Genomic DNA, 26,691 nt, shown 5'->3' with positions numbered 1-26,691 from the left:
ACTGTTGGATTCCTTGCAGTCCAAGGGACTCTCAAGAGTCTCTCCAACACCACAGTTCAAAAGCTTAAATCTTTGGCACTCAGCCTTCTTCACAGTCCAACTCTCACATCCATACATGACCACAGGAAAAACCATAGCCTTGACTAGACGGACCTTTGTTGGCAAAGTAATGTCTCTGCTTCTGAAAATGCTATTTAGGTTGGTCATAACTTTCCTTCCAAGGGATTACTATTATTTTTCAGTCGCTCAGTCCTGTCCAACTCTTTGTGACCCCATGGACTGCAGCGCACCATGCTTCTCTGTCCTTCACCACCTCCTGGAGCTTGCTCAAACTCATGTCCATTGAGTCAGTGATGCCATCCAGCTATTTCATCTTCTGTCGTCCCCTTCTCCTCCTGCCCTCAATCTTTTCCAGCATCAGGGTCTTTTCAAATGAGTCAGCTCTTCACACCAGGTGGCCAAAGTATTGGAGCTTCAGTTTCAGCTCCCAGCCCTTAGGGCTAGAGGCCAGAATCCAGCAGTCTGGGCTCCATGGAGCTCTTCAAGATAAGAACTCCTTATCTTATCTTTACTGCCTTAAAGGAAGCCATCCAAGCCCACAAAGAGGCAGCAAGGAAGAAGCAGATGTGACAGTTTTTCCTCTTCCACCTGGATGCCGGGTCTTCCAATAAATAGTTGAGCCCTTATTGCAATATCTATTGTTTTGGCTGAGTCACTAAGTCATGTCTCTTTTGTAACCCCATGGACAGTAGCCCACCCAGCATGCAATTTCCCGGACAACAACACTGCAGTATCATACATGAGTTCAATATCCTTGCCTCCTGGCAGATTTTCCAGGTGTTCCTGAGATGCTTATGTGCCCAGGGCCATTATTCACACAACAGCCAGGTGGTATTTTAGGAATGTAAATCTGATTCCTTCATTTCTCTGCTTAAAAATCCTCCTCTGGTGTTCTGCTCCTCTCAGGAGAAAGCGCAGACTCTAGAAACCCTGTATCATCTGACCCTGCCCACCCCCTCCCCACATGGCCTCATCATTGTCCACCTTGCTCACGAGGTTTCAGTCACTCTGACCTCCTTCCTTTTCTCAAACAAGCCCGTCATTCTACCACAGGGCCTTTGCACACTGGCTATTGTCCTTCAAGTGAGCCTCATGACTGTTTTGGCTTTGAATCTCTGGCCCAGGCACAGTTTGAAGAGTGGAACAAATATAAAATGAGGTATAAAACTTTGGTTCTTTTGATATTTGGCAAAACTAATACAATTATGTAAAGTTTAAAAAATAAAAAAATTTAAAAAAAGGGAAAAAAAAAAAAAAAAAACACTTTGGTTCTGTGGGTCTGATGTAGATTTATTTTTCTCTTGACTTTTACCCTAGAACAGTCTGACACCTTCATGTTACAAAGAGGGGACTGAAACCCAGAGAACAGATGAGACATAATCAAAGCCATTCTGATTCTGGAAGGCAGAACTGTCCAAGGATGTACCAAGACTTGCTCATGCGTGTGCTCAGTCGCTCCGTCATGTCCATACTGTAGCCTGCCAGGCTCCTCTGTCCATAGGATTCTCCAGGCAAGAATACTGCAGTGGGCTGCCATTTCCTTCTCCAGGGGAATCTTTCAACCCAGGGATCGCACTTGCGTCTCTTGAGTACTGCAGCATTGGCAGGTGGATCCTTTACCACTAGGGCCACCTGGGAAGCCCTTTTTTTTTTTTTTCCCCTGGGGGAAGGGAAAAGTGGTTCAGGAAGTGGTATGGACCCATGGGAAAGGGAATTTAATCTTAACATATGACATACTAGTTAGACCTGCTGCAATTAACAATTTTTACACTATTTACAAAGTCACAACTCTTCTTCACTCCCTCATTTGTTTGGCTTTTGCCTTTTGGAGTCCAAGGCTGTACACAGGAAGGCACTGACAGTCCTGGATTTCTCTTCCACTTGTGTCATCTGATTTTTCTTTGCCACAAAATAAACTTTTTGAGAACAGGAGAGGGTGATTTGTAATTTATGGATTTCTCTCTAGAAATTACAACCAGAACCTCATTTAAAAAAATCAAATTGGTTTCATCTAATTAAATTTGGAAATTGCCTCATAAACACGTATTCTTTTATAAATGTCTTTAAAAACAAGTTCAGTTCAGTTCAGTTCAGTTGCTCAGTCGTGTCCGACTCTTTGCGACCCCATGAATCGCAGCACACCAGGCCTCCCTGTCCATCACCAACTCCCGGAGTTCACTGAGACTCACGTCCATCGAGTCAGTGATGCCATCCAGCCATCTCATCCTCTGTCGTCCCCTTCTCCTCCTGCCCCCAATCCCTCCCAGCATCAGAGTCTTTTCCAATGAGTCAACTCTTCACATGAGGTGGCCAAAGTACTGGAGTTTCAGCTTTAGCATCATTCCTTCCAAAGAAATCCCAGGGCTGATCTCCTTCAGAATGAATTGGTTGGATTTCCTTGCAGTCCAAGGGACTCTCAAGAGTCTTCTCCAACACCATAGTTCAAAAGCATCAATTCTTCGGCACTCAGCCTTCTTTACAGTCCAACTCTCACATCCATACATGACCACAGGAAAAACCATAGCCTTGATTAGACGGAACTTTGTTGGCAAAGTAACGTCTCTGCTTCTGAAAATGCTATCTAGGTTGGTCATAACTTTCCTTCCAAGGAGTAAGCGTCTTTTAATTTCATGGCTGCAGTCACCATCTGCATTGATTTTGGAGCCCAGAAAAATAAAATCTGACACTGTTTCCACTGTTTCCCCATCTATTTCCCATGGAGGTCTCCTGCTTACTGTCTGAGGCAGGACTGGGTTGAACTGAGAGGAGGAGACGTCCCATCTTTCTGCTCAGAAGGACATACTCTCTTATCAGTTGCTGAAACTTTATTTATCTATTTGGCTGCACTCGGTCTTCGCTGCCATGTGCAGGCGTTCTCTAGTTCTAGTTCCGGCGAATGGGGGATGCAGGCTTCTCATCAAGGCTCTTCATGGAGGGATGCAGGCTTCTCATCATGGCGGCTTCTCCTGTTGTGTAGAACGGACTCTAGGCGCATGGACTTCAGCAGTTGCCGCACACAGGCTCAGTAGTTGTGGCACACAAGCTTAGCTACTCCGTGGCACGTGGAATCCTCCTGAACCAGGGATAAAACCCATGTCCCTTGCATTGGCAGGCGGATTCTTATCCATTGTACCACCAAGGAAGTCCTGAAACTTTCTAAAGAACAGTAAAATCTAGAGCAGTGCTTCTCAAACTTTTTTAATGCCCATACGAATCACCCAGGGATCTTGTTAAAATGAAAACTCTGATTCAGGAAGTCTGGCACAATCTAAGATGCTGTTTTTCTAACCAGGTTCCAGGTAGAGCCAACGCTGCCGGTCCATGGATCACACTGAGAAAGAGGCAAGACATTCGCACTTGAATTCAGGACCCAAGGGTTGTATACCCTTGGTCTTTACATTTCACCTCTCCAAGGCTCCACCGCCTCATTTTTACGTAATGTTAAGAGTTAACATTTATCAGTGCTATTTCTAAATGCCAAACACAGTACTAAACATATATTTGTGTTTATTAAGCAGTATAAATTAGCAGTTACTTAACGTACCCAAGTTTACACAGCAAGGGAAGTTGCAGAGCTGGGATTTACATCTAGGCTGCCTGACCTCCAAAGTCAACATTCTTACCTTCTGAGGCTTCACTGGCTTGTGACACACATGGTCTCAGCCACGTTCATGGTCAAAATACAAGGCCTAGCCCATGTCCTCCCTTCAGGTCATCATCCCTTAGGTCCCTTCAGATCATCATCCAAGAACTTTGGCATATTCCCACAAGGTAACCTTAAATGCTCAAACAAGTCAGACAGTGGCAGCTCTGGTTCTCTATTACAGCCCAAGAAGCAGCCAAGAAATTACATGAAGTTTTCTTACAACAGCTGTTTCTAGTAGAGCACCCTCATAGGAATGCCAACATCTCAGCAACTGGGCTTTGAACATTCACAAGGCACTGGGTTCATGGAGAAGTACAAAGAAGGCAGCGCTGTTCTCATCCGGGGGCACCTTTGTGCTGCAGCTCCTGACCGTGTACGATACACGAGTCCTCACTTCCGTAACAGAGCAGGACCCTATGGGGCCTTCCCAAGACTGGACCCCCCATATTCTCTGCCTGGCTCATGTCTGTAGAAAAACTGTAGCCAAAGAATAAATTTAATCAAAGAAGTGAGGAAATGCAGAAACAAAGGAATGCAGTCAACTAAGGCAAAGTAATAAGAGTTTAGCCATTAAGCAAAGAGCCAACAGATAGTATTCTGACCTACATTCTTTGAACTATTATTCAGATACCGAAACCCTCACCAGGTAGAAGAAGTTGACTTAATATCTGATGACCAGATTGCAGTCATGACATAAGCTGATCCACCTGACACACGTCCAAGAACTGGCCTCGAGGAAATGGGAACAAACTGACCCTAGAACTGAAGATTAACTGTCCTTAAAACAATTAACATGGGGACTTCCTTGGCCAGGGGCTAAGACTCTGTCCTCCTGGCAGGGCCCAGGTTTGATCACTGGTCAAGGAACTAGATTCCACATGCTGCAACTAAGACCCAGCACAGCCCAATAGATGAATGAATAGAATTGGAAAAAAAAAAAATCAGTATGCCAATCAGACCACCCCTTGACCAACATGACCAATTCTAAGATGATTATCAGAGATCACTGTGTTTTCCTGCACATAATTTCCTCTTTCTGCCTATACACTCCTGAAACTCCCCTTTAAGAGCTCTTTCCCCCTAATTTGCAGGGGGAAGTGGCTTTTGGACACGAGTCTGCCTTCTCCCCCAGTTTACCAGCCTCCTGAGTAAACCAACCTTCTCTTTCCAACCAAAGACTCTTGAAAGACTTTTTTTTTCCAGAGTCTTGAAAACTCTTTTCAAGTTTTTTCTCTTGAGTACGGGCTGTGGAGCAGCGAGCAGCCTAACCTGACTTGAGTAATACCTTCAGGGGATTTACTGCTCAAACAGTGTCTAACTCACAGTTACGTTTGCTCTTTTGTTCTCTCTCCATCTATTTCTTCTTATTGTGGAATTATCATCAAGAGTTTCGTAACCAAGCCCAGTGCATAATCTGATGAGAGCAAGAGGGATATGGCTCCTGAGGAAAAAAAATCTGTATAGGGATATGCCTCTACCTGCAGCATAGCCCCAGCCAGTGTTTCCAATTGCAGGTGGGTACAAGAACCAGGATCTTTTAATGCCAGAAGTGTCCTCAATTCCAGGCAAAATGAGAAAGAAACTAAGGTGATCATAATGAGTTGCCCATAAAGTTAAATTTATTCAATTTAAAGGACTGCCTTTTATTCTGAGATTACGTACTTTCTATATTTTTGTAATTGTCTTTTGTAAAATGATGTTAATAAACCATGGTAAAATACTCTGTTGGTTCCCCCACAACATTTGAGGTTTTACTGGCCTATGAATTCCAAAAGTCTTCAACATCTGCCACCGACAGCCATTTATATAACACCAGCAACTCCAGTACTCTTGCCTGGAAAATCCCATGGATGGAGAAGCCTGGTAGGCTGCAGTCCATGGGGTCGCTAGGAGTTGGACACGACTGAGTGACTTCACTTTCACTTTTCACTTTCATGCACTGGAGAAGGACATGGCAACCCACTCCAGTGTTCTTGCCTGGAGAATCCCAGGGACGGGAAGCCTGGTGGGCTGCTGCCTATGGGGTCGCACAGAGTCAGACACAACTGAAGCGACTTAGCAGCAGCAGCAGCAGCAAGCACCTTATCTCTCTAAGTCCTGGGTCCTTTTCCTTTGCTTTACAAAGAGCAGGTGGTAGATCTCTAGCTCATCTATGTGTATGTGAGTGTGCGGCCTGTGCTTTACAAAGAACACTGTGCAGCTTTTAAATGACTGGGCTTCGTTTCAGTTGACTGTCCAGTCGCCCTTTTCCCTGACACGGTCATGAATGCGTCCCAGGAGAGGTCCATCAGTATGAATACCCCCTCTCATTCAGCACCATCCCCAAAAGGATGCTTCTCCCAACCCCATGGTCCAAGACGGAGATGTTAGAGAGTTCTGCTTCTGAGAAACACTGGATGGAGTGGCGTAAGGTGTGTCCCGAGGGCGCTTTCTCCAGCACCCTGTACATGACTGACAGCTTTCTCCTCCTTCAGAGAGCTCTTAGGTCTGTCCGGGTCTCTCCAGATAATTTCTGTGTCCATCAGATTCACCCTGAATATTTCTCCCTCATCAACACTCTTTGACTTTCCTCCCCAGAGCTCATCTGCCCTTATGGCAGGGATATGCTTCCTAAGGCTCACTCTCAACAGGTGTACCCTTCTGCATGAGCACCCAGAATCTTTAGTCCCTCTATGAGCCTATAGTGCATTTCAGCCTGGGATGCTTATCACCTTTTCCCCCTCAGACTCCTTAGAGAAACCCTGAAGAAACAGTTAACACTGCTCCCCAACTGTCCAATCTTACAGATAAGCAAACTGAGGCTTAAAGAGAGGAAGAACCTGCCAAGGGTCCCTTGAGACTGAGGTAGAGCTACTAGGGCAGCAGACTCCATCCTTCCAGCTTCAGCTTTCATGCCCTTCCATCTGCAATGCTGTGTGTTTCTACTGTACCTGAATCACAGTCTCATGGTATCTCAGAATATAAGGGGTGGGAAGAGAGTCAATCCTGCCCATATCCTACTATTAGCATTTTGCTAAATCAGCCTTACTGGAGTTTTACTGTTTATTTGCTTTTGCTCTGCAATGAGCTTCTAACATTTGTTCTAATTTTGAAAGTTTTCAGGGAGGCTGCATTTTGTCTTGTCCAAGAACATTCTATTCTGTCTCTGGTAGAAGGCCTTGCTAATCCTGGGAGAAGGGCTTTCAACACTATCACCTGGGTGGCAATACAATATACCTTGGCCACAAAGCAATGTTAAAGCTCAAGAATGTTGTACTCCTAGCTAGAGAATGACATTGGGATCCTTTCAGAAGCCTAGGGACTGATAGGTACCATGAGCATCATGTGACTGTTACGACTTTCCAGAGGACAGTTTGCCAGGCCTGGCTCTGCTTGGCTGTGCCAGGACAATCTGACTCCTTGGGTCTTGACTCCTTTGCTAAAGAGATGAATAATCCCATCCATGCATGATACACCCAATTGTCTTTGTCATCGGGGCTATCAAGACAGCTCAGTTGATGTCCTGTGTTTGGCTCCCACTGCACTATCAGAAACCTTCTGTATTAATTCACTGTGTCTCACTCGCCTTTGTGCCTTTGATGGAGCTTCTACGTGCAGTATTATCTGCCAACTCCAGGCTGAAGTAAACTGAATAAAACCAAGTGATACAGCCAAAGTGGCCTCCTTACCTCATAGAGTGTGATGACCCCATTGGTCTCATTGGGAGGTTTCCACTGGATGTAGATCTTCTCCTCAAAGGGCCCCCCTTGGATGGATTCGAGAGGAACAGCTCCTGGAACTACAGGAGGAAACAGGTCAGGAATCTGATGTCACCCTTCATCTCATCTCCCCAGCCTCAATGACCTAGAATGGGGGTCAGCAAAATCACTCTGTAGGATCAGATCATAAATACTGCAGGCTTGGTGGGTCATACAGTCCCTATTGAAATTACTCATTTTGGTACTTGTAACACAAAAACAGCCACATATAATCCATAAACAAATGGGCATATCTGTGTGCCAAAAAAAATCCCCTTCATTTTTAGAAACAGGCAAGGGTTAGAGCTGACGCATGGGCCACTGCTTTCTGTTTTCCTGTAAGGCCCATGGCTTTTCATCTGCAGACTCTGAGCAAGTCTATCCTGGAACTAAAGCTGACCAGGATTAAGAGGACAGCTGTAGGCCCCAGACCAGCCAACAGGTGGGATCCCGGAATGAGATTGCTCGCTTAGGACAGGTGGGATCCCAGAATGAGATTCCTGGCTTAGGACTGGTATTTGAGGAGTGCAACGTGAACTTCACTATCATTTTTCTAAACCTGTCAAGGTTTCTCCAACTGCAGGAAGCACTTCCATAGTTTCCTATCCCTGAATCCACCAGGAACCATGTGCCTTGAAACCGCTATCTAATTAGAAGGCTCCAGGAATGCAGCTTATTTGTCTCGCTTCTGAGTCTCCGACGCCTGCCACATGGTAGACGCATGATAACCATTTGCTGGCTGGACTCATAGGTGAGTCAATGACCTTTGCCAGCATTTTGCCCTAAATCAAAACCTTTCCTGGGCAGTTTCTGTACCCAGAAAAGTCTTCCTGCCAGCATCCTCCTGCTGAATTCCACCATTATGACAGCCTGGAAGATGCTGAACCATAAAATAATGATTCCCCAAACCTGCTGTTATAACTCCCTAGAGCATCATGAATTCATGTAAATCATTATGGAATCTATTTATATTTTGGCATTATAAAAGCAAGTATTCTTTTTTACTAAGCACTTACTCTTTGATCAGACTTGTACATACCTTATTTCATTTAAGCCACAGAACAGCTCTGCCCAGTGTATATCATCTCCTTTGTGCTGATAAGGGAACTGAGGCTGAGAGAATTAAATAACTTGCTCAAGGTCATACAGCTCTTAAGTTGTAAAGAGGGAACTGAACACCTGTCTGTGAGCTTCAAAGCATATACTCTTAATCATCATGCTATGCCTCTCTAGATATAGCCACGGCCATATGTTGCAATCAGTTCCCTATTGTTAAATTAAAATATATTTAGTTTTTCTCATTACAGACGTGATACACAGAATTTGTTGAATATTAAGAATCTACAAAAAAGGTTTTTAAAAAAGAACAAAATCATTCTAATCCCTGTAACTCTAGATATTTTTTCTAGTAATTTTATGTCTCTGCATATACATATTTTATTTTTAAAAATTAAACTCCTACCTTGCATATTGTGTTATGACCTTCTTTTATAGCTAAGCAAATTACAGTTAAAAAAAAAATCCTATGGCGGATTCATGTTAATGTACGGCAAAACCAATACAATATTGTAAAGTAATGAGCCTCCAATTAAATAAATTTATATTAAAAAAAAATCCTTAAATTCTCTTTGGGGCCATGCGTTTTAATGGCTTCTTAGAACAGGATATGCCCCATTTTAGTCACCAGTCCTTCATTATTGGGCATTAAAGTTGGTTTGAATTCTTTATAAGTAACATTATAATAAGTATTCTTACAAATAAGTATTTGCATGCAACTCTGCTGATGTCCCTTAGATAAATTCTTGGAAATTAATTTATTGGGTCAAAACAGATGGATTATTTTATCTTTAACGCTTTTGACACATATTACCAGATCGCCTTCCAGAAAGTTTGCACCATTCTGGGTTCCCCAAAGAGAAGAATATGTCGATTCCTAATCCATGCCAACAATGACTGTTTAAAAGATTAAGTGTATGCATGCATATCTTTTTTAGAATACCAGAAAATGCAGATTTGTTTTTCTGGTTAATTGGCTATTCGCATTGATTCTTTCATGAACATGCTCTCTACGCCCTGTGCTCACTTTCCTGCATGGCTCTTCATTTCTGTTTATCATTGTCTTATGACTTATAATCTGTTTTTAGGGACTTAGGCTTTTTTACATAGGTTACAATAATTTTGGTCAGTTCTTCATTTGCTTATAAATCTTTTAGGTATGTAGAAGCTTCTAAATATTCAGATCTCTTATTGCTTTTCCTTATCCAGTTATCCTTTCTACAAATAGTTATTCAATACCTAATATGACCAAGGGACTTGGTGATAGACATTACAGATACACCAATAACAAAGAAAGACATACTTAAATCCTTGATAAAGCTTGTATTCTGTAAAGGGAAACTACATTAAATAAATAATTGCACTCATAATTAGTTTTTCAAAGTCATTATTAGGATTTTAAGGTAAACACACAAGGTGTTGGAAGAATTATAATCAGTAGAGAAAATCTAGTCTGGCATATTATTTAGTCAGGATAATACATGGAAAGTAAGTTAGGGTCTATAGGTAAGAAGAAGCTATTAGGACAAGCTTGGGGAGGGTGGATGTTAAGAGTGTGGTGGATGGCTTTGTAGGGGAAGAGTGGAAGGAAAAAAATCACCTTGGGGAGAAAAGATGGTATCTTGGACCATGGTGATGGTTGTATAAAGGAGAATACAAGCGTGTCCGAAATTTAGGGGAGGGGGGGCCTAAGCATGTATGATTTGGTAGTGATGGAGGGAAGAGATGTATCAAGGAAGACCCCAGCTCTTCTGTTCTACACAAGCAGGATGGATCAGGGGGTTGTCATAAGAAGAAACCTTAGAGGACGCCTAGCTGGCAAGGAAGCTGGCAAGCTCAGTTCTGTCATAATTCACTGGACAAGTATGTGGAGCAATGCTGAGGACCAGCAGGGCAGGGGGTGAGTAGCAATATTTAGACACTGAAACCAGGGGCAGGGAATAGATCTTGTAGCAGAAGACAACAAAAGTAGCAAGTATAAGACTAAGACAAAAAGCAACTCCAACCTCAAGGAGAAAAACAAAGAAATTTAGAAACAGGGAAGCTGTATTCATAGAGGCAACAATAAACCAAGAAAGTGGGTTGTCACTGAAGCAGCCATGGGAGGCTCAAGAAGTTACTGTGACATGTGTGGCTGCTGAGTGAGAAGCAACCTTACATTTGCTCATTGGACGTAGTGTCTTCAAAGTTATTTGTGAGCTGACCAAGAGTAACTTAAGAACATCGGCATCAAGCCATCGTTTAGCGGGTAGAGAAGAGAGTGGAAGTTGAGGGACTGTGTTGAGACAAGTAATTATTTTTGCTATGAAAGTGAAGGGAATGCAAGATGGAACAGAAATGAAACATGCAACCAAAGTACTGCTCCTCCCAAAGACGGGAGAAGTTATGGCATGATTCAAGGTAGCTAGGAAAAATCTGAAATTGATGTAAGAAGTAGAAGGATGGGAAAGAGAGAGGAAATAACTGATGTTAGTAGGGTCCTGAAAATGCTGGGGCAGGGGTGGGTGGGAAGAGAGCATCCTTCCCTCTCTGAGACAAGAGAAGAGGAAGAAAATGCACAGATGCTTTGGAGAAGGGGGTTGAGGTGTTTGAATGACTCTTGCTTTCTTGAGAAGAGAGAGAGGAATTATTTATCAAAGGTGTCCTGGAGGAGGAGCTTCGTCAGTAATTGGGAGAAGTTTTAAAGGTGAAGAGAATGCTGAATGGAGAGGTGCCTGTGCTATGCTCTAAGGAAAGGCAAGGTCTATGGGCTGCAGATTCTGAGGGGGAACATCAAGCTGGGACCCCCATCTGGGCTTTTCCTTCCATACCAGCTCAGAGCAAATTTTCCTTCTCAACCCAGATGAACAGTCATCTGTGTTTTCTTCTTTCTGTTTCATGCTTTATTCCCATCTTTTTCTTCTTAAATCTAACATTTTAATCCATCTGGGATCAACTTTATGCATTGTACAAAGTGGAAATCTAACTAGAGTTCCTGACAATATTCTTAGGACAATAAATTGACCAGTCAAAACTTTCCCCAGTGATTTAAAATGCCATTTTATTACCACATTAAATTATTTTATATTCCAGCATATGTTGTTGGCTTTCTCTTCTATTTCATTGAGTCATAGCTTCTATTCCGACAGTATCTCTCTGTTGTGCTGATATAACATATTTTAATATTCAGTAGAACAGGTCCTTTCCAAATACCATCATTCTTTTGCAAAGTTTTCTGGACTATCACTACTTGTGTATTCTTCTGAAGGAATACTGGAATAATTTTACAAAACTTCAAAATGTTCCATCAGAATTTTAATTTCAGTTGCACTCTTCACTTCCCTGGGGGACAAAGGATACTCTTTAATAATGAGTCCTTCTATTAGTAATGTTGTATTAATCCACATTTATTAATGTTTCTTTTTATGTCTCTCAGTTAAAAGTTATGTTTTTTTCATTTCTTATAAACTACATTCCTAGGATTTTGTTACTTTTGCTCATATTATTTTTGTATTAAATTAAGAAATTTTTCTTATGAAACATATAGAAAAATTATATATAACAAATGGATTTTTAAATAATAATTATGACATGACCACACATGCACCTACTATCCACTATAAGAAATAAAACATCACTTTATCATGGAGGCATCCTATGTACCTCACACTCGGCTCCTCTCTTCCCCACCAAAAACCAGTGCACTGGTACATACAGTGGAGTACTACCCAGCAGGTAAAATGAATAAAATTGTGCCATTTGCAGAGACATGGATGGACCTAGAGAGTGTCATACAGAGTGACAAGTCAGAAAAACTAGTATCATATATTAATGCATAAATATGGAATATAGAAAAATGGTACAGATGAACATATTTGTGAAGCAGAAACAGAGACAAAGACGTAGAGAATGGATGCATGGCTATCAAGGCGGGGAGGGCAAGGTGGGATGGACTGGGAGACTGGGATTCACACACATACCCTACTATGCATAACAAAGATAACTACTGAGAACCGACTGTGTAGCACAGGGAACTCTACTCAATGCTCCATGGTGACCTAAATGGGAAGGAAGTCCAGGGAAAAGGGGTTACATTTATATATGTGGCTGATTCATTTTGCTGTACAGCAGAAACTAACCCAACATTGTAGAACAATTATACTCCAATAAAAAATGCATATTATTCTAAATTGTATGTTACTCATTCTTTATTTTTATTTTGGAGTTATAAATATATACATTTATCTCAAGATAAAATATCATTTAGCTTATCCCAGTTTCTCTCACATACATAAAATTGAGTGTTTGTATTACATCATCTGCTTTCATCACTCAATACTGTTCTGAGATTCATTCACACTGATGCAGGTAGCTGTATTTCATTCATGTAAATTTTATGAATAGAATCTTATTTATTTTCTAAATTTCTTATTTATCACTGTAGACAGACATTAAAACTATTTCCTGATAAAGGTACCTTACAACATTGCTCCTATGAAAACATTTTGTTGAAAATATACATGATGTCACTAAGGTATATCTAGCAACGGGATGGACAGACTAAGGGAAATACCTGTCTCCAGCTTTCCTGAGTGATGCCAAGTGGTCTTTCCAAGGGGCAGCAGCAGTGTATATTCCCTCCAATAATGTTCTCAAAGTTCCTGTATCCTTACATCCTTACAAACACTAGGTATTGTCAGATTTTTATATTCTACACCACACGGTAAGTGTGAAATGACAGTTGATTAAGATTTTACTTGCTTTTGTCTATTTTCTAAAGAGGCTGACCATCTTTTAGTGTTTGCTAGACATTACTGTATTCTTCTTATTGATTTTTAGAGTTTCCTTATATATCCTTCTTATTGATCCTTTCATTGGCTGTGTATGTTATAAAAATACTCTCTTAGTTTTTGTCCTCCCTACCCACGTATATTACCTTTGGCTAAAAATCACTTCTTAATTCTGATGTAGTCAAATTTATCAGCTTTTCTTTTTTTTTTTTTTCACACGGGAGAAAGAAAAACAGACTTAGTAACTTGATGGTGGTAATTTCACAATGTATACAGTATCGAATCATCATGCTGTACATGTCAAACATATACAATTTTATCTATCAATTATACCTCAGCAAAGCTGGAAAAAAGACAGTAACAGAGCTGTTGGTGCTTACTGCCCATATACTGATGGTCCCTCCTCTGGGACAGCGAGGCCTGCGACACTGCATACTGTGTTCAGGACTATCTTACTATTTTTGGCTTTTCTTCCTGCATATACATTTTAAGACTAGCTTGTAAATTCCACCCCTCCCCCCAAAAAAGTCTTATTTTTATATTGAAGTTGCCTGAATTATTGGGAAATCATTGATGTATTGATATGTCTTTAAAAATTGGGTTTTCCTATCCATACACATAGGATTTCTCTTACTTAGGTCTTCTTCAGCGCTTTTTATATTTACATATATTAATACTATATATCTTGAAGTCTTTTTATATGGCTTATTTCTAAATATCATGTATTTTTATTGGTATAAATAGTATCTTAAAAATATGTACTTGTTCGGTGAATAGAAATGCAATTTATTTTGTAATGTTGACTTCATCAAATATGCTATATTCTCTTTTTAGTTCTAATAAACTATGTGTAAGTTTACTGGATTATCTATATAAACAACCATAGCATCTACAGTTAATGGCAGTTTTCTTCTTATCCAGTCTTTTAACTCTTTGTCTTCAAACAAAGCTACCAATACAATATTTTATGGAGATACTGATAAGCATCTGTGTGCTTTCCAACTTTAAAGGAAATGATTTTATTATTTCATCCTTGGGCATGGTGTCTGTATTAATACGGGGCTTATAGTTGCCCTTTATCAGAGTAAGAAGGTCTTTTTACTCCTGAATACAAGGATATTTTCTTCTTAAATCATGCTGAGTTTAATTGAAGCTTTTTTCCTGTTATCTATTGAAGTAACAATCCTCTCTTACTTCATTAATGTAGTGAATTCATTAATGGATTTACTACTGTTGAACCAATATTAACTTCCCAAAATAAATCATATTTTCTCTAGTTGTATACAGTGCTGGATTGTTTGCTAATATTTTGTTTGGGGTATTTGCATCTAATTGTCCTTTTTCTCATGAATAAGCTTGTCTCTCTTTATTACGGATAAACTGGCATCCTAACAGGAGGACAGGAGTGTTCCTTCTTCTGCTCTCTGAAAGTCTAGATGCAAGACTGTGGTTACCAGTGCCTTCTCTATTTGTCTGATGGCACTTGTAAGACTGTTGCAGGGAGAAGCCATTTCCAACTCCACACTAGAAACTCTTTGGCTTACTTTCCTTTGTTATTACAATCATACATAATGGCCTGCCTCAGAGGATCCTGCCCCTCTTCCTGACAGTTAAAGAGCCTTTGTTCAGCTCACAGAAAGATAATCTGACCCTGCCCACCTGTGAATAGCTACGACAAAAAGAGATTAACACTCAAAGGCTGGTCCTTCCTCGAGGTGTTTTGCTAGACTGAAGATCCTTTTTACTTTAGTTCCTCACTGTCTTTCCCTCTCTATTCTGCCTTTGATTTTAGTTCCTCATTGCTTCTCTCTCTTTGACTCTAAAAGAACCTGGCACCTAGACACTGAGAAGATGGTCATTTTGAGATGTTAGTCTGCGGTCTTCTCAGTCAGCCGGCATTCCCCCAAAAATCGCGTTCCTTGCCTCAACACCTTGTCTCTAGGATTCATTGGCCTGCTGTGTGGCAAGCAGAGTGAGCTTGGACTCAGTAACAGGACAATCTAGAACTGGTGTGTTTTTGTTGGAAAAGTTTAAAATACTGATTATATTTCTCTGTTTGTTGTAGAATTATATACATTTGCCCCCTTAGTCAAGTTTTTACATTTATATTTTGCTAGGAATGTAAATCAAGGCAAATTGAAAGTGGTCAAACAGGAGATGGCAAGAGTGAACGTCGACATTCTAGGAATCAGCGAACTGAAATGGACTGGAATGGGTGAATTTAACTCAGATGACCACTATATCTACTACTGTGGGCAGGAATCCCTCAGAAGAAATGGAGAAGCCATCATGGTCAACAAGAGTCTGAAATGCAGTACTTGGATGCAATCTCAAAAATGACAGAATGATCTCTGTTCATTTCCAAGGCAAACCATTCAATATCACAGTAATCCAAGTCTATACCCCAACCAGTAATGCTGAAGCTGAAGTTGAACGGTTCTATGAAGACCTACGAGACCTTTTAGAACTAACACCCAAAAAAGATGTCCTTTTCATTATAGGGGACAGGAATGCAAAAGTAGGAAGTCAAGAAACTCCTGGAGTAACAGGCAAATTTGGCCTTGGAATACGGAATGAAGCAGGGCAAAGACTAATAGAGTTTTGCCAAGAAAATGCACTGGTCATAACAAACACCCTCTTCCAACAACACAAGGGAAGACTCTACGTGTGGACATCACCAGATGGTCAACACCGAAATCAGATTGATTATATTCTTTGCAGCCAAAGATGTAGAAGCTCTATACAGTCAAAAAAAACAAGACCAGGAGCTGACTGTGGCTCAGATCATGAACTCCTTATTGCCAAATTCAGACTTAAATTGAAGAAAGTGGGGAAAACCACTAGACCATTCAGGTATGACCTAAATCAAATCCCTTATGATTATACAGTGGAAGTGAGAAATAGATTTAAGGGCCTAGATCTGATAGAGTGCATGATGAACTATGGACGGAGGTTCATGACATTGTACAAGAGACAGGGATCAAGACCATCTCCATGGAAAAGAAAGGCAAAAAAGCAAAATGGCTGTCTGAGGAGGCCTTACAAATAGCTGTGAAAAGAAGGGAAGTGAAAAGCAAAGGAGAAAAGGAAAGATATAAACATCTGAATGCAGAGTTCCAAAGACTAGAAAGAAGAGATAAGAAAGCCTTCCTCAGCGATCAATGCAAAAAATTAGAGGAAAACAAAGAATGGGAAAGACTAGAGATCTCTTCAAGATAAATAGAGATACCAAGGGAACATTTCATGCAAAGATGGGCTTGATAAAGGACAGAAATGGTATGGACCTAACAGAAGCAGTAGATATTAAGAAGAGGTGGCAGGAACACACAGAAGAATTGTACAAAAAAGATCTTCAAGACACAGATAACCACAATGGTGTGATCACTCACCTAGAGTCAGACATCCTGGAATGTGAAGTCAAGTGGGCCTTAGAAAGCATCACTACAAACAAAGCTAGTGGAGGTGATGGAATTCCAGTTTTGAGCTATTCCAAATCCTGAAAGATGATGCTGTGAAAGTGCTACACTCAATATGCCAGCACATTTGGAAAACTCAGCAGTGGCCACAGGACTGGAAAAGGTCAGTTTTCATTCCAATCCCAAAGAAAGGCAATGCCAAAGAATCCTCAAACTACCGCACAATTGCACTCATCTCACATGCTAGTTAAGCAATGCTCAAAATTCTCCAAGCCAGCTTCAGCAATACGTGAACCGTGAACTTCCAGATGTTCAAGCTGGTTTTCGAAAAGGCAGAGGAACCAGAAATCAAATTGCCAACATCTGCTGGATCATGGAAAAAGCAAGAGAGTTCCAGAAAAACATCTATTTCTGCTTTATTGACTATGCCAAAGCCTTTGACTGTGTGGATCACAAGAAACTGGTAAATTCTGAAAGAGATGGGAATACCAGACCACCTGACCTGCCTCTTGAGAAACCTATATGCAGGTCAGGAAGCAACAGTTAGAACTGGACATGGAACAACAGACTGGTTCCAAACAGGAAAATCAGTACGTCAAGGCTGTATATTGTCACCCTGTTTATTTAACTTATATGCAGAGTACATCATGAGAAACGCTGGGCTGGAAGAAACACAAGCTGGAATCAAGACTGCTGGGAGAAATATAAATAACTTCAGATATGCAGATGACACCACCCTTATGGCAGAAAGTCAAAAGGAACTAAGAAGCCTCTTGATGAAAGTGAAAGAGGAGAGTAAAAAAGTTGGCTTAAAGCTCAACATTCAGAAAACGAAGATCATGGCATCTGGTTCCATCACTTCATGGGAAATAGATGGGGAAACAGTGGAAACAGTGTCAGACTTCATTGTTTTGGGCTGCAAAACCACTGCAGAAGGTGACTGCAGCCATGAAATTAAAAGACGCTTATTCCTTGGAAGGAAAGTTATGACCAACCTAGATAGCATATTCAAAAGCAGAGACATTACTTTGCCAACAAAGGTCCGTCTAGTTAGGGCTATGGTTTTTCCAGTGGTCATGTACGGGATGTGAGAGTTGGACTGTAAAGAAAGCTAAGCACCGAAGAATTGATGCTTTTGAACTGTGGTGTTGGAGAGGACTCTTTAGAGTCCCTTGGACTGCCAGGAGGTCCAACCAGTCCATTCTGAAGGAGATCAGTCCTGGGTGTTCTTCAGAAGGAATGATGCTAAAGCTGAAACTCCAGTACTTTGGCCACCTCGTGCGAAGAGTTGACTCATTGGAAAAGACTCTGATGCTGGGAGGGATTGGGGGCAGGAGGAGAAGGGGACGACAGAGGATGAGATGGCTGGATGGCATCACTGACTCGATGGACGTGAGTCTGAGTGAACTCTGGGAGTTGGTGATGGACAGGGAGGCCTGGCGTGCTGGGATTAATGGGGTCGCAAAGAGTCGGACATGACTGAGTGACTCAACTCAACTCAGGAATGTTTCCATAGCCCATAAATGTCAAAATTTATTCGTATAAAAGGATATTTAATTATCTTCATTTTATCTTTTTTTTTACTGTGATAGAAACACTACACAAACATATAAAACAAATACACATCTTATTAATTTATCAACAACTTCATACCCTCAAAAAGTAATCAGTCTCTTAACTTTTTAATAATCATGACTTTGTTTTCATTATAGTTCTTCTACCTTAAACATATATCCTTAAGTGCTATGGAGTTTATTATTAAATAAAAATAATACATAGAACAAATAGTGCTAAATTCTTTTAAGAAGATCAGTCTGGGAGAACTAACCTCTTTTCTTTATATCAGTAATTTCCATTCCACGAACATGTTCTAATCCAGTGTTAATTTATATCAATACATCCTGTTAAGAATATGGCTTTTATTATGTTTTTAAATCTTGTTTCTTGCTATTTTTCTTAGAGGACATTTGCTTTGCATTATCAGACTGGATCTCTTTAATAAGAATGAAAACATATTTTCACCTGTCCAGTAACCTTTGTTTATGCAACCGAGTAGGCTGATCTAATTTGGTGCGTTGAGATATGTTCTGCTAGTAGATTATATGAGCTCTTGTTTTTAATATTCCCAATCCAGAGGGCAAGGTAAAATTTAGATATGCCCATTAGTACTTGGCCAGATAAGGGGTCTGCTTGCTTGGATGTCTGGATTAATGGGGGGAAATTAGTGAAAAGAAATAACCAGGCAGCACAAAGCTTCTTTAAAAAAAAAAAAGGACTTGTTTTGACTTTGGGTGGCTGGTGGGCAGCCTGATGTTACTTAGAGCACTGCCCCTACCTTTAACTGAAATGTCTCTTCTAAAAGATGCCCTTTCCTCAAGTCCCTCTGCTTTCCTGCTTTACGATACACAGGCTTGGACTGAGGGCTCTCATCCCCTGCTCTGTGGACTGGCGTATAAAGATGCCTCAACATTAAGACCTGATCCCCTGACCGCCTATTCCTGTCAACCAGCTCCAAAACCCACCTGTGCATTTAGCTCTGGGCAGAGTTGGAAGGTATTTATGCAGTTGGGCTTAGAAGTCCCTTCTTGTGACCCAAGGGACCGGGGGTGGGGTTCTTTCAATGAAGTCACAACTCTGTCATCTTTTCTCCATGTAGTTCCCCATCCTGCAACACTGCTCTGCATTAATTCCTCAAGCATGGGGACAGCAACCTCTTATAACTCTCAGGGCAAAATAAAAGGCATTTTTCTTCCTATCTTTTTGGGGAGTTAGTTGAGGAAGAATGATCAAATGGCCACTTTGAATCAGAACTCTCTTTTTCATCATGCACACCTGTAACAGTACTAACATCATGGGCTGAGCCAGACCGCCTAGGTTTATGTCTAATTCTCACTACTTATTTGTTGTACAAACTGGGACAAGTTGATTAACCTGTGACTCAGTTTCCTTACTTTAAAATGAGAACTGAAATAGTATGGGGTTGGCCAAAAAGTTCATTCGGGTTTTCCCACACCATCTTACAAAAACCTGAATGAACTTCTTGGCCAACCCAATACCTCCTCCATAGCTATTGTGAAGATTCAATATTTGAATGCATGTTATGTGCCAAGCAAAGCTTCTGGCACAAAGTTGTTCCTCTGTGTATTTGCTCCTCCCCCCGGTCCCATCACATTCTCTGAGAACCGCTCTAGTGCAGTCTGGAGATCATCAATTTGGTTCTTCTGCAGAATCAGAATTGTTAGTATTTCCCTTACTATCCATATATCTATCTACAGTCTCTGAGTGGTGTCATATTGCTAATCAGAGAAGCCATATCTTCTTGTAGCTTACTAAGTATGTTTAACAGCTTTCTAAAATCTTCTGATTGCTATGTAAGTTATTTAAAAACCTATTTTGTCTCTGAGGAGATTCTGAGGATTAATCCATTCAATATTACATTTATTGCATGCCTATTATTTACCTGGCACCATTCTAAGTGCTTAAAAGTACCAGTAAATGAAAATAGAAGAAACCAATCATTGTCTCCTTGGTATACAAGCTAGTGGGAGAAGAGATATAATTAAAAGCAGAGTGAAACAGGAAGCATGTCAAACAATAAACTCTAAGGAGATGCACAATTCTGGAAAGAAGGACAAGGAGTGTGGTGTTAGAAGAGTCCAGTTTTTAATAGAAAAGTAGAGGAAGATCTTCCTCAAAGGTGACATCTAAGCAAAGATGTGAAGGAGGTGAAGAAATCAGCCCTGTATTTTTGTGGAAAGATTATTCTGGTTAGAAGAAATGGCAAATGGAAAATATCCTGAGGCAGGACACATCTGGCATGTTCCAGAACAACAGTAGCTGGATTGATGCAGTAAGGCCGAGATAGAAGAAGATGGGGTCAGAGAGGCAATCAGAAGTGGTAGTATGGTTACATGGGACCTGATGAGCCACCATAAGGACTTGGGCTTTTAATCTCAGTGACACGAGAAACCACTGGAAGGTGATGCCCAGAGGGGTGATGCTGTGATCTGCCTCAAGCTCTTCTGGTTGCTGAGTGCAGGGACCAGGGCTAAAGCTGACAGACCATTTCGGAGACCACTTTAGTATTAAATCCAGGTTGGAAATCTCAGTGGTTTGGACCCAAGAGCTGGCAGTAGAGGTTGTAAAAAATATGATCAAGGTCTTGCTATATATTAAAAGATGAGTCAAGAGAACGTGCTCATGGATGGGATTAAGGAGTGAGCAGGGTTGCTGCTTTGCACAAAGTGGGGGTTGAGGGTGGGAGGGTGCCAATCACAGAGAATACAGGGTGAAGGGTGTTATCTGGAATCTGCAATCTAGGGCTTTTGATGTGATAAAAGTGAGGAATCAAGGTATCTGACTTGAGCCGTTAATAAAATGGAGTTGCCATTAACTGAGGTGGAGAAGAGTATGAGAAGAACTGAGTTTGATGGTGACTGAGGGATGATCAGGAGGTCAGCTCTGGCAATGTCTAATTCCAGGGGCCAAGGAGCAATCCAGGTAGAAAGGGTCAACAGGCAGTTGGGTAGATGAGGGCAAGGGAAAGGTCTGACCTGGAGACATCACCTGCAGAAATCATCAGCTTATGGATAGATTTTAAAGCCAAATGATTGGAGGAAATAATTAGAGGAATGAGTGTGGATTAAGGGTCAGCAAACTAAGGCCACTGCCAAATGAAACCAGCTGCCTGTTTTGTAAATAAAATTCTGCTGGAACACTGCCACACCCATTCATTTCTAGGGTCAGAATGAGACGTTTGAAACTGGGATTACAGAAGTATTGTAAGCAATTATAAGATAGTCCCTTACCCATGACTAATAGAAATCTCACACAGATACCTGTGTATGTGTTTTTCCTGAGTCACACACCCTTGATTAAAGAGCAATCTGCTATGGATACATAGACTTCCCTGGTGGCTCAGATGGTAAAGCGTCTGCCTACAATGTGGGAGGCCCGGGTTCAATCCCTGGGTCAGGAAGACCCCCTGGAGAAGGCAATGGCAACCCACTCCAGTACTCTTGCCTGGAAAACCCCATGGATGGAGGAGCCTGGTAGGCTACAGTTCATGGGGTTGCAAAGAGCTGGACACGCCTGAGTGACTTCCCTTTCCCTTCCCTTTCTATGGATACATATATATGTGGGGCTGAGTTCCTTTGCTGTTCACCTGAAACTACCACAAACATTGTTTATTAATTGGCTATACCTCAATACAAGATAAAAAGTTAAAAAAAAAAGCATCCTGCAGAGGGAATTCCCAGGTGGTCCAGTGGTTTAGGACTCTGTGCTTTCATTGTCGGGGAAAGATCCCCTGGAGAAAGGTGCGGCAACCCACTCTAGGAGACTGCAATCCCTGCTGGGGGAACAAAGATCCCACAGACCAAGTGACGCAGTGAAAACAACAAGCAGCCTGTCAGGTCTGGCATTGGCCATACACCCCTTAACATGGCTCATGGAAGACAGTAAATTAAATGCTTTATGTATAGACTTTCATGTAGGATCCCATATAGAAATCAATAGGATGACCACTCCCCATTTTACTGATGGGGGGACTAAAGTGTACACAATGCAACTAATTTAATTGCAAAGTGTGAATGGAGCCTAGATATAGCCCAGATCTTTCTGATTTCATGTTGGTTTCTGAATCACCACTTTCTTCCATCACCTGGTAGACATGTGGGCTTAGAAAGGCTGAAAGACAAGTCACAACAGAGTTAAGTTAGGGGCAAAATCAGGTCATCTCAGCCCTAGGCCAAGGCTCTTTTTCACCACATCCCACTGCTCCTCCCTAAGTTAAGAAGTCTTTTTCAAACAAAGTCTTCTTCAATGAAGCCAACTAATAGTTGACCCTCAGTGTCTGCAGGGATGGGATTCAGGATAACAAAATAACAAAATCCATTGAAGCTCAAATTCTTTATATGACACCACCCTCCATACTGGGGTTTTGCCAGTGGCTCAGATGGTAAAGAATCTGTAAGCAATCCACCTGCAATGCAGGAGATGCAGTTAGATCCCTGGGTCAGAAAGATCCCCTGGAGAAGAGTGTGGTGGTATTCTTGCCTGGAGAATTCCATGGAGAAAGGACCTGATGGGCTACAGTCCATGGGGTTGCAAAGAGTTGGACACAACTGAGCGACTAACACACACACACACACCCTCCATATTGGGGGCTCCCCATGGGAGGCCTTATCCAACTGCCCATTGATTTCTAAGTCAATCTGCAGATATGGAACCCACAAATATGAAACCCAAGGATACCAAACCCACGGACATGGAATCCATGGATATGGAGGGGTGACTGTACTTTCTTTAGAGTCAACGAGGACTCCACCAACCCCACTATGAAAAGACTTCTTTGAGGAAAGATTCCTGATTTGTCTCATCTTCTAATTCTAAGTTGCTTTACCCTTCTTTTTTCTCTTTATAATTCTTTAGTGAATCCACATATTCCCTTTCCAGAATTTCTTTTGCTAACAGCATGGAACTTTCCATCCTTTTGACAGAGTTCTACAACAAAGGTTAATTACTTTATAATTTCATTCTCTTTAAAACAAAAAAAAAAAAGCACACTAAAATTGCTAATTTTAACTGTGCTTCTTGTCAGTAGGTTCATGTAAATTCACTGTAATTAAACCAGATGTTTTCTTGCGCCTAAAACTCAGATGGTAATTTAAGGGAAATTTTCATTTCAACATAAAAGAAGGACAGAATGTTATCAAGACAAGTTTTCTCCTGTCCTCGCCTGTCTTGCCCTTTCCTCTTCTTCCTTTCCCTCCATTTTCCCATTTGAAAAGTGGGGCTAATGGTGAACTTTGAGAGTAGTTGTGAGAAGTAACAATTAGTTTATTTAAAAGCACAGAGTCCTGAGGAGTCAACAGAAGTTCCCTTTCTTGTCTAGGTATTCTTTACTGATTATTGTTTGCCTGTCCATTCCAGGTGCCGTACTTATTGGTTAGTTGGGTTTTGTTCACTATAGAGGCTCTGAACTAACTTAAAAATTGAAATAATTTGAAAATGATTCGGAGGAGTCTGGAAGTCTTATAGAGAAAAGATAGATTTAGACAATTTCAATCTACCTTGTAATTTCCAGTCTTGCTGGAGGCAAGATCTTTTTTTTCTGGATGAATTTTTCTATCTTAAGATGTCAAACATACCTTTTTAATGGAACTATACAGTGGTGTATTAGTAAATGTTTCGCAGCCAGCTCTCCAGGAAAACAAAACAAAATAAAACCTCAATATGTTTGCCAATTTCCATAGTATAAACATCACCCTGGTTGATTTCAAGCAATGAATGTGATATTACTGGATTCAGAGGCCAGAAGAGAGGCTAACAGTTAGCACTATCACACCAGTATAAGCTGGGTTTGAATATAAATAAAATCCATATGCACTTCTTTACCTTACTAGTGTATATAAACAGAGTTCAGTGATATCATGAAAGAGGCATGGGCTTTGATATTAAATATTCATTCATCCAACAAACAGTTAACGAGCATCTACTATGTGTCAGGCAGACAATACACACACACACACACACACACACACACACAGTATTTCAGATGATGATAAGTACTACAGAAAAGAAAAAAACAGAGTGTTCAGGGAGATATTGGCCAGGGATAGGACTGCATCTTAGATGGGGTTGGGGGAAGAAGCAGAAATAAGATTTTGGGATCTATTTATTGCCTCTTCCACTTGCTACCCAGCAGCCTTAGACAGGTTCCTTAAACTCTCTAAGCCTCAGATTTCTCATTCACACAGTATCAGTATTATCTACATCACGGTATTTGGGAACTGACTACATGAATGAAGAATATCAGAACAACACATAGCTCATAGTGGGCATTTGAAAACTGTAACCACACTCCTCCTTACTGTATGATAGCTCCAGGTCATCTCTGTAAACATCAAACATGTACTGAGCTCTAAGTAAATGATGGTTCAGGAATTACTCAGATGTGTATGGCTTTCTATCCTCCCACTAAATGGGTCTGGACTGCATTATTTACTGCCTTGCTGTTACTGCTTTTTACACTTTTCTTCTTACTTTCCTCTTTTCCAGATTTTATGTACTGCATCTTGTTACGGTCCAAACACCTATCGCTAGCAGTATGCAGCCTTCTTCTAGCTTCCTGTCACTTGAGAAACCAGATAATTAATCTTGTTGGAAATGCACAGAAAATACAGGCACTCATTCCTGAAATATGTCTGTCTTCTCTACAATGAAAGTACATGTCTCAAATGAAATAATATATGTACCATATGTGATTAAGCACATATCAATTATATTAATGTATTATATCCTATATATTACTAATTATAGTCAACTAGATTTTTATACTGCAATAAATTATATGGGAGTCTAAATTCCTTACTGTAAAATAAGAAAAATGATACTGCTTGCTTTTTCATGTTTGATGTTAAGATTAAATGAATCTACATTGCTGATGGCAATGGTTGGATGGCATCACCAACTCAATGGACATGAGTTTGAGCATGCTCTGGGAGTTGGTGATGGACAGGGAAGCCTGGCATGCTGCGGTCCATGGGGTAGCAAAGAATAGGACACAACTGAGCGACTGAACTGAACTGACATGGCTGATGAACATGTAAAATGATAGAACTTTTATGGAGAGGTATCTGTCATCACCTAACAAAAATGCATATACATTTACTTACTGACCCCAGCAACCCCACTTTAAGGAATTTCTCATGAAAATATAGCTCCACAACACCACAATATGCACAGTAGCGGCTACAATACTATTTATCATAGGAAATAATGGGAACAACCAGAGGACCCTGCTTGAATTCTCATGCTATTTTCACACAATGAAGCCTCACACAGCTATAAAAGAATGATACAAATCTGTACAGACCAACACAGACTGACTTCCACGGCATATTAAATGAACAAAAACATAAGATGCAGAGTATACTTAATATGTTATCTTTTATATAAAAATAAGAGAAAAATCATTTTCACTGCTTTGCAAAATGAACTATATTTAAGAAAGATATATTTGAAATAAATATTTTACAAGTGATTCCATTTCTGGTATGGATAGGAACAGTGTGAAAGAGAGATGCTGGCAATACTTCTCTGAGTATACCTTTCTATAGAGTTCTGAGTTTCAAACAAAGAAACTTTTGATATTAAAAACAATTATATTAAAGCAAAGAGGATGAGGAGAAGACAAAATTAAAACTGAAATAAATGAACATAATTGGGTATTAAATTGATAATATAACCATCCAGAGAAAAGAATGAACCTTTGGACATGGCTTCTTGACTGCTCAAAGAGAGAAAATCTAAAAAGAAAATCTTTAACCTAATTTAGTAGCTTTCCTGTTTGTTAGGAGGACTGGTATTATAACTCTGAAACTACTCTGTATGTATTATATTATGAAGCAAAAAAAAAAAAAAAAGTGAAGCTTGGGAACTGGGGTTCTCACTGTGGGTGGAGGTAGATATGTATGGACTGAGAAGAATTCTGAGGTGCTGGATTTGAATTAGTGTGAGTTCATGATTTTTGCTGACTGTATAGAGCTTCTCCATGCCAAAGGTGGAGAAACTCTATACAGACAGCAAAAACAAGACCAGGAATGGACTATGGCTCAGATCATGAATTCCTTATTGCCAAATTCAAGCTGAAATTGAAGAAAGTGGGGAAAACCACTAGACCATTCAGGTATGACCTAAATCAAATCCCTTATGATTATACAGTGGAAGTGAAAAATAGATTTAAGGGACTAGATCTGATAGACAGAGTGCCTGATGAACTATGGACGGAGGTTCATGACACTGTACTGGAGACAGGGAGCAAGACCATTCCCAAGAAAAAGAAATGCAAAAAAGCAAAATGGCTGTCTGAGGAGGCCTTACAAATAGCTGTGAAAAGAAGAGAAGCAAAAAGCAAAGGAAAAAAGGAAAGATATACCCATTTGAATGCAGAGTTCCAAAGAACAGCAAGGAGAGATAAGAAAGCCTTCCTCATCAATCAATGC

At 40.7% G+C, this 26,691-nt stretch overlaps 1 protein-coding gene across 1 annotated transcript in view; it reads right to left on the bottom strand.

Annotated features, from left to right (window-relative positions):
* Positions 1-26,691, bottom strand: part of PTPRT (protein tyrosine phosphatase, receptor type, T) — an 839,242-nt gene that overhangs the window by 386,320 nt on the left and 426,231 nt on the right. The window contains exon 8 of the mRNA XM_010829234.1: positions 7,375-7,484. Coding sequence (XP_010827536.1) covers positions 7,375-7,484 — 110 coding nt within the window. The remainder of the gene's footprint in view (positions 1-7,374; positions 7,485-26,691) is intronic.

The sequence above is a fragment of the Bison bison genome, unplaced genomic scaffold (assembly GCF_000754665.1).
Source record: "Bison bison bison isolate TAMUID 2011002044 unplaced genomic scaffold, Bison_UMD1.0 scf7180017864500, whole genome shotgun sequence".
NCBI lineage: Eukaryota > Metazoa > Chordata > Mammalia > Artiodactyla > Bovidae > Bison > Bison bison.
The sequence above is the reverse complement of the archived record's forward strand: the minus strand, read 5'-3'. Positions and strand labels throughout refer to the sequence as shown.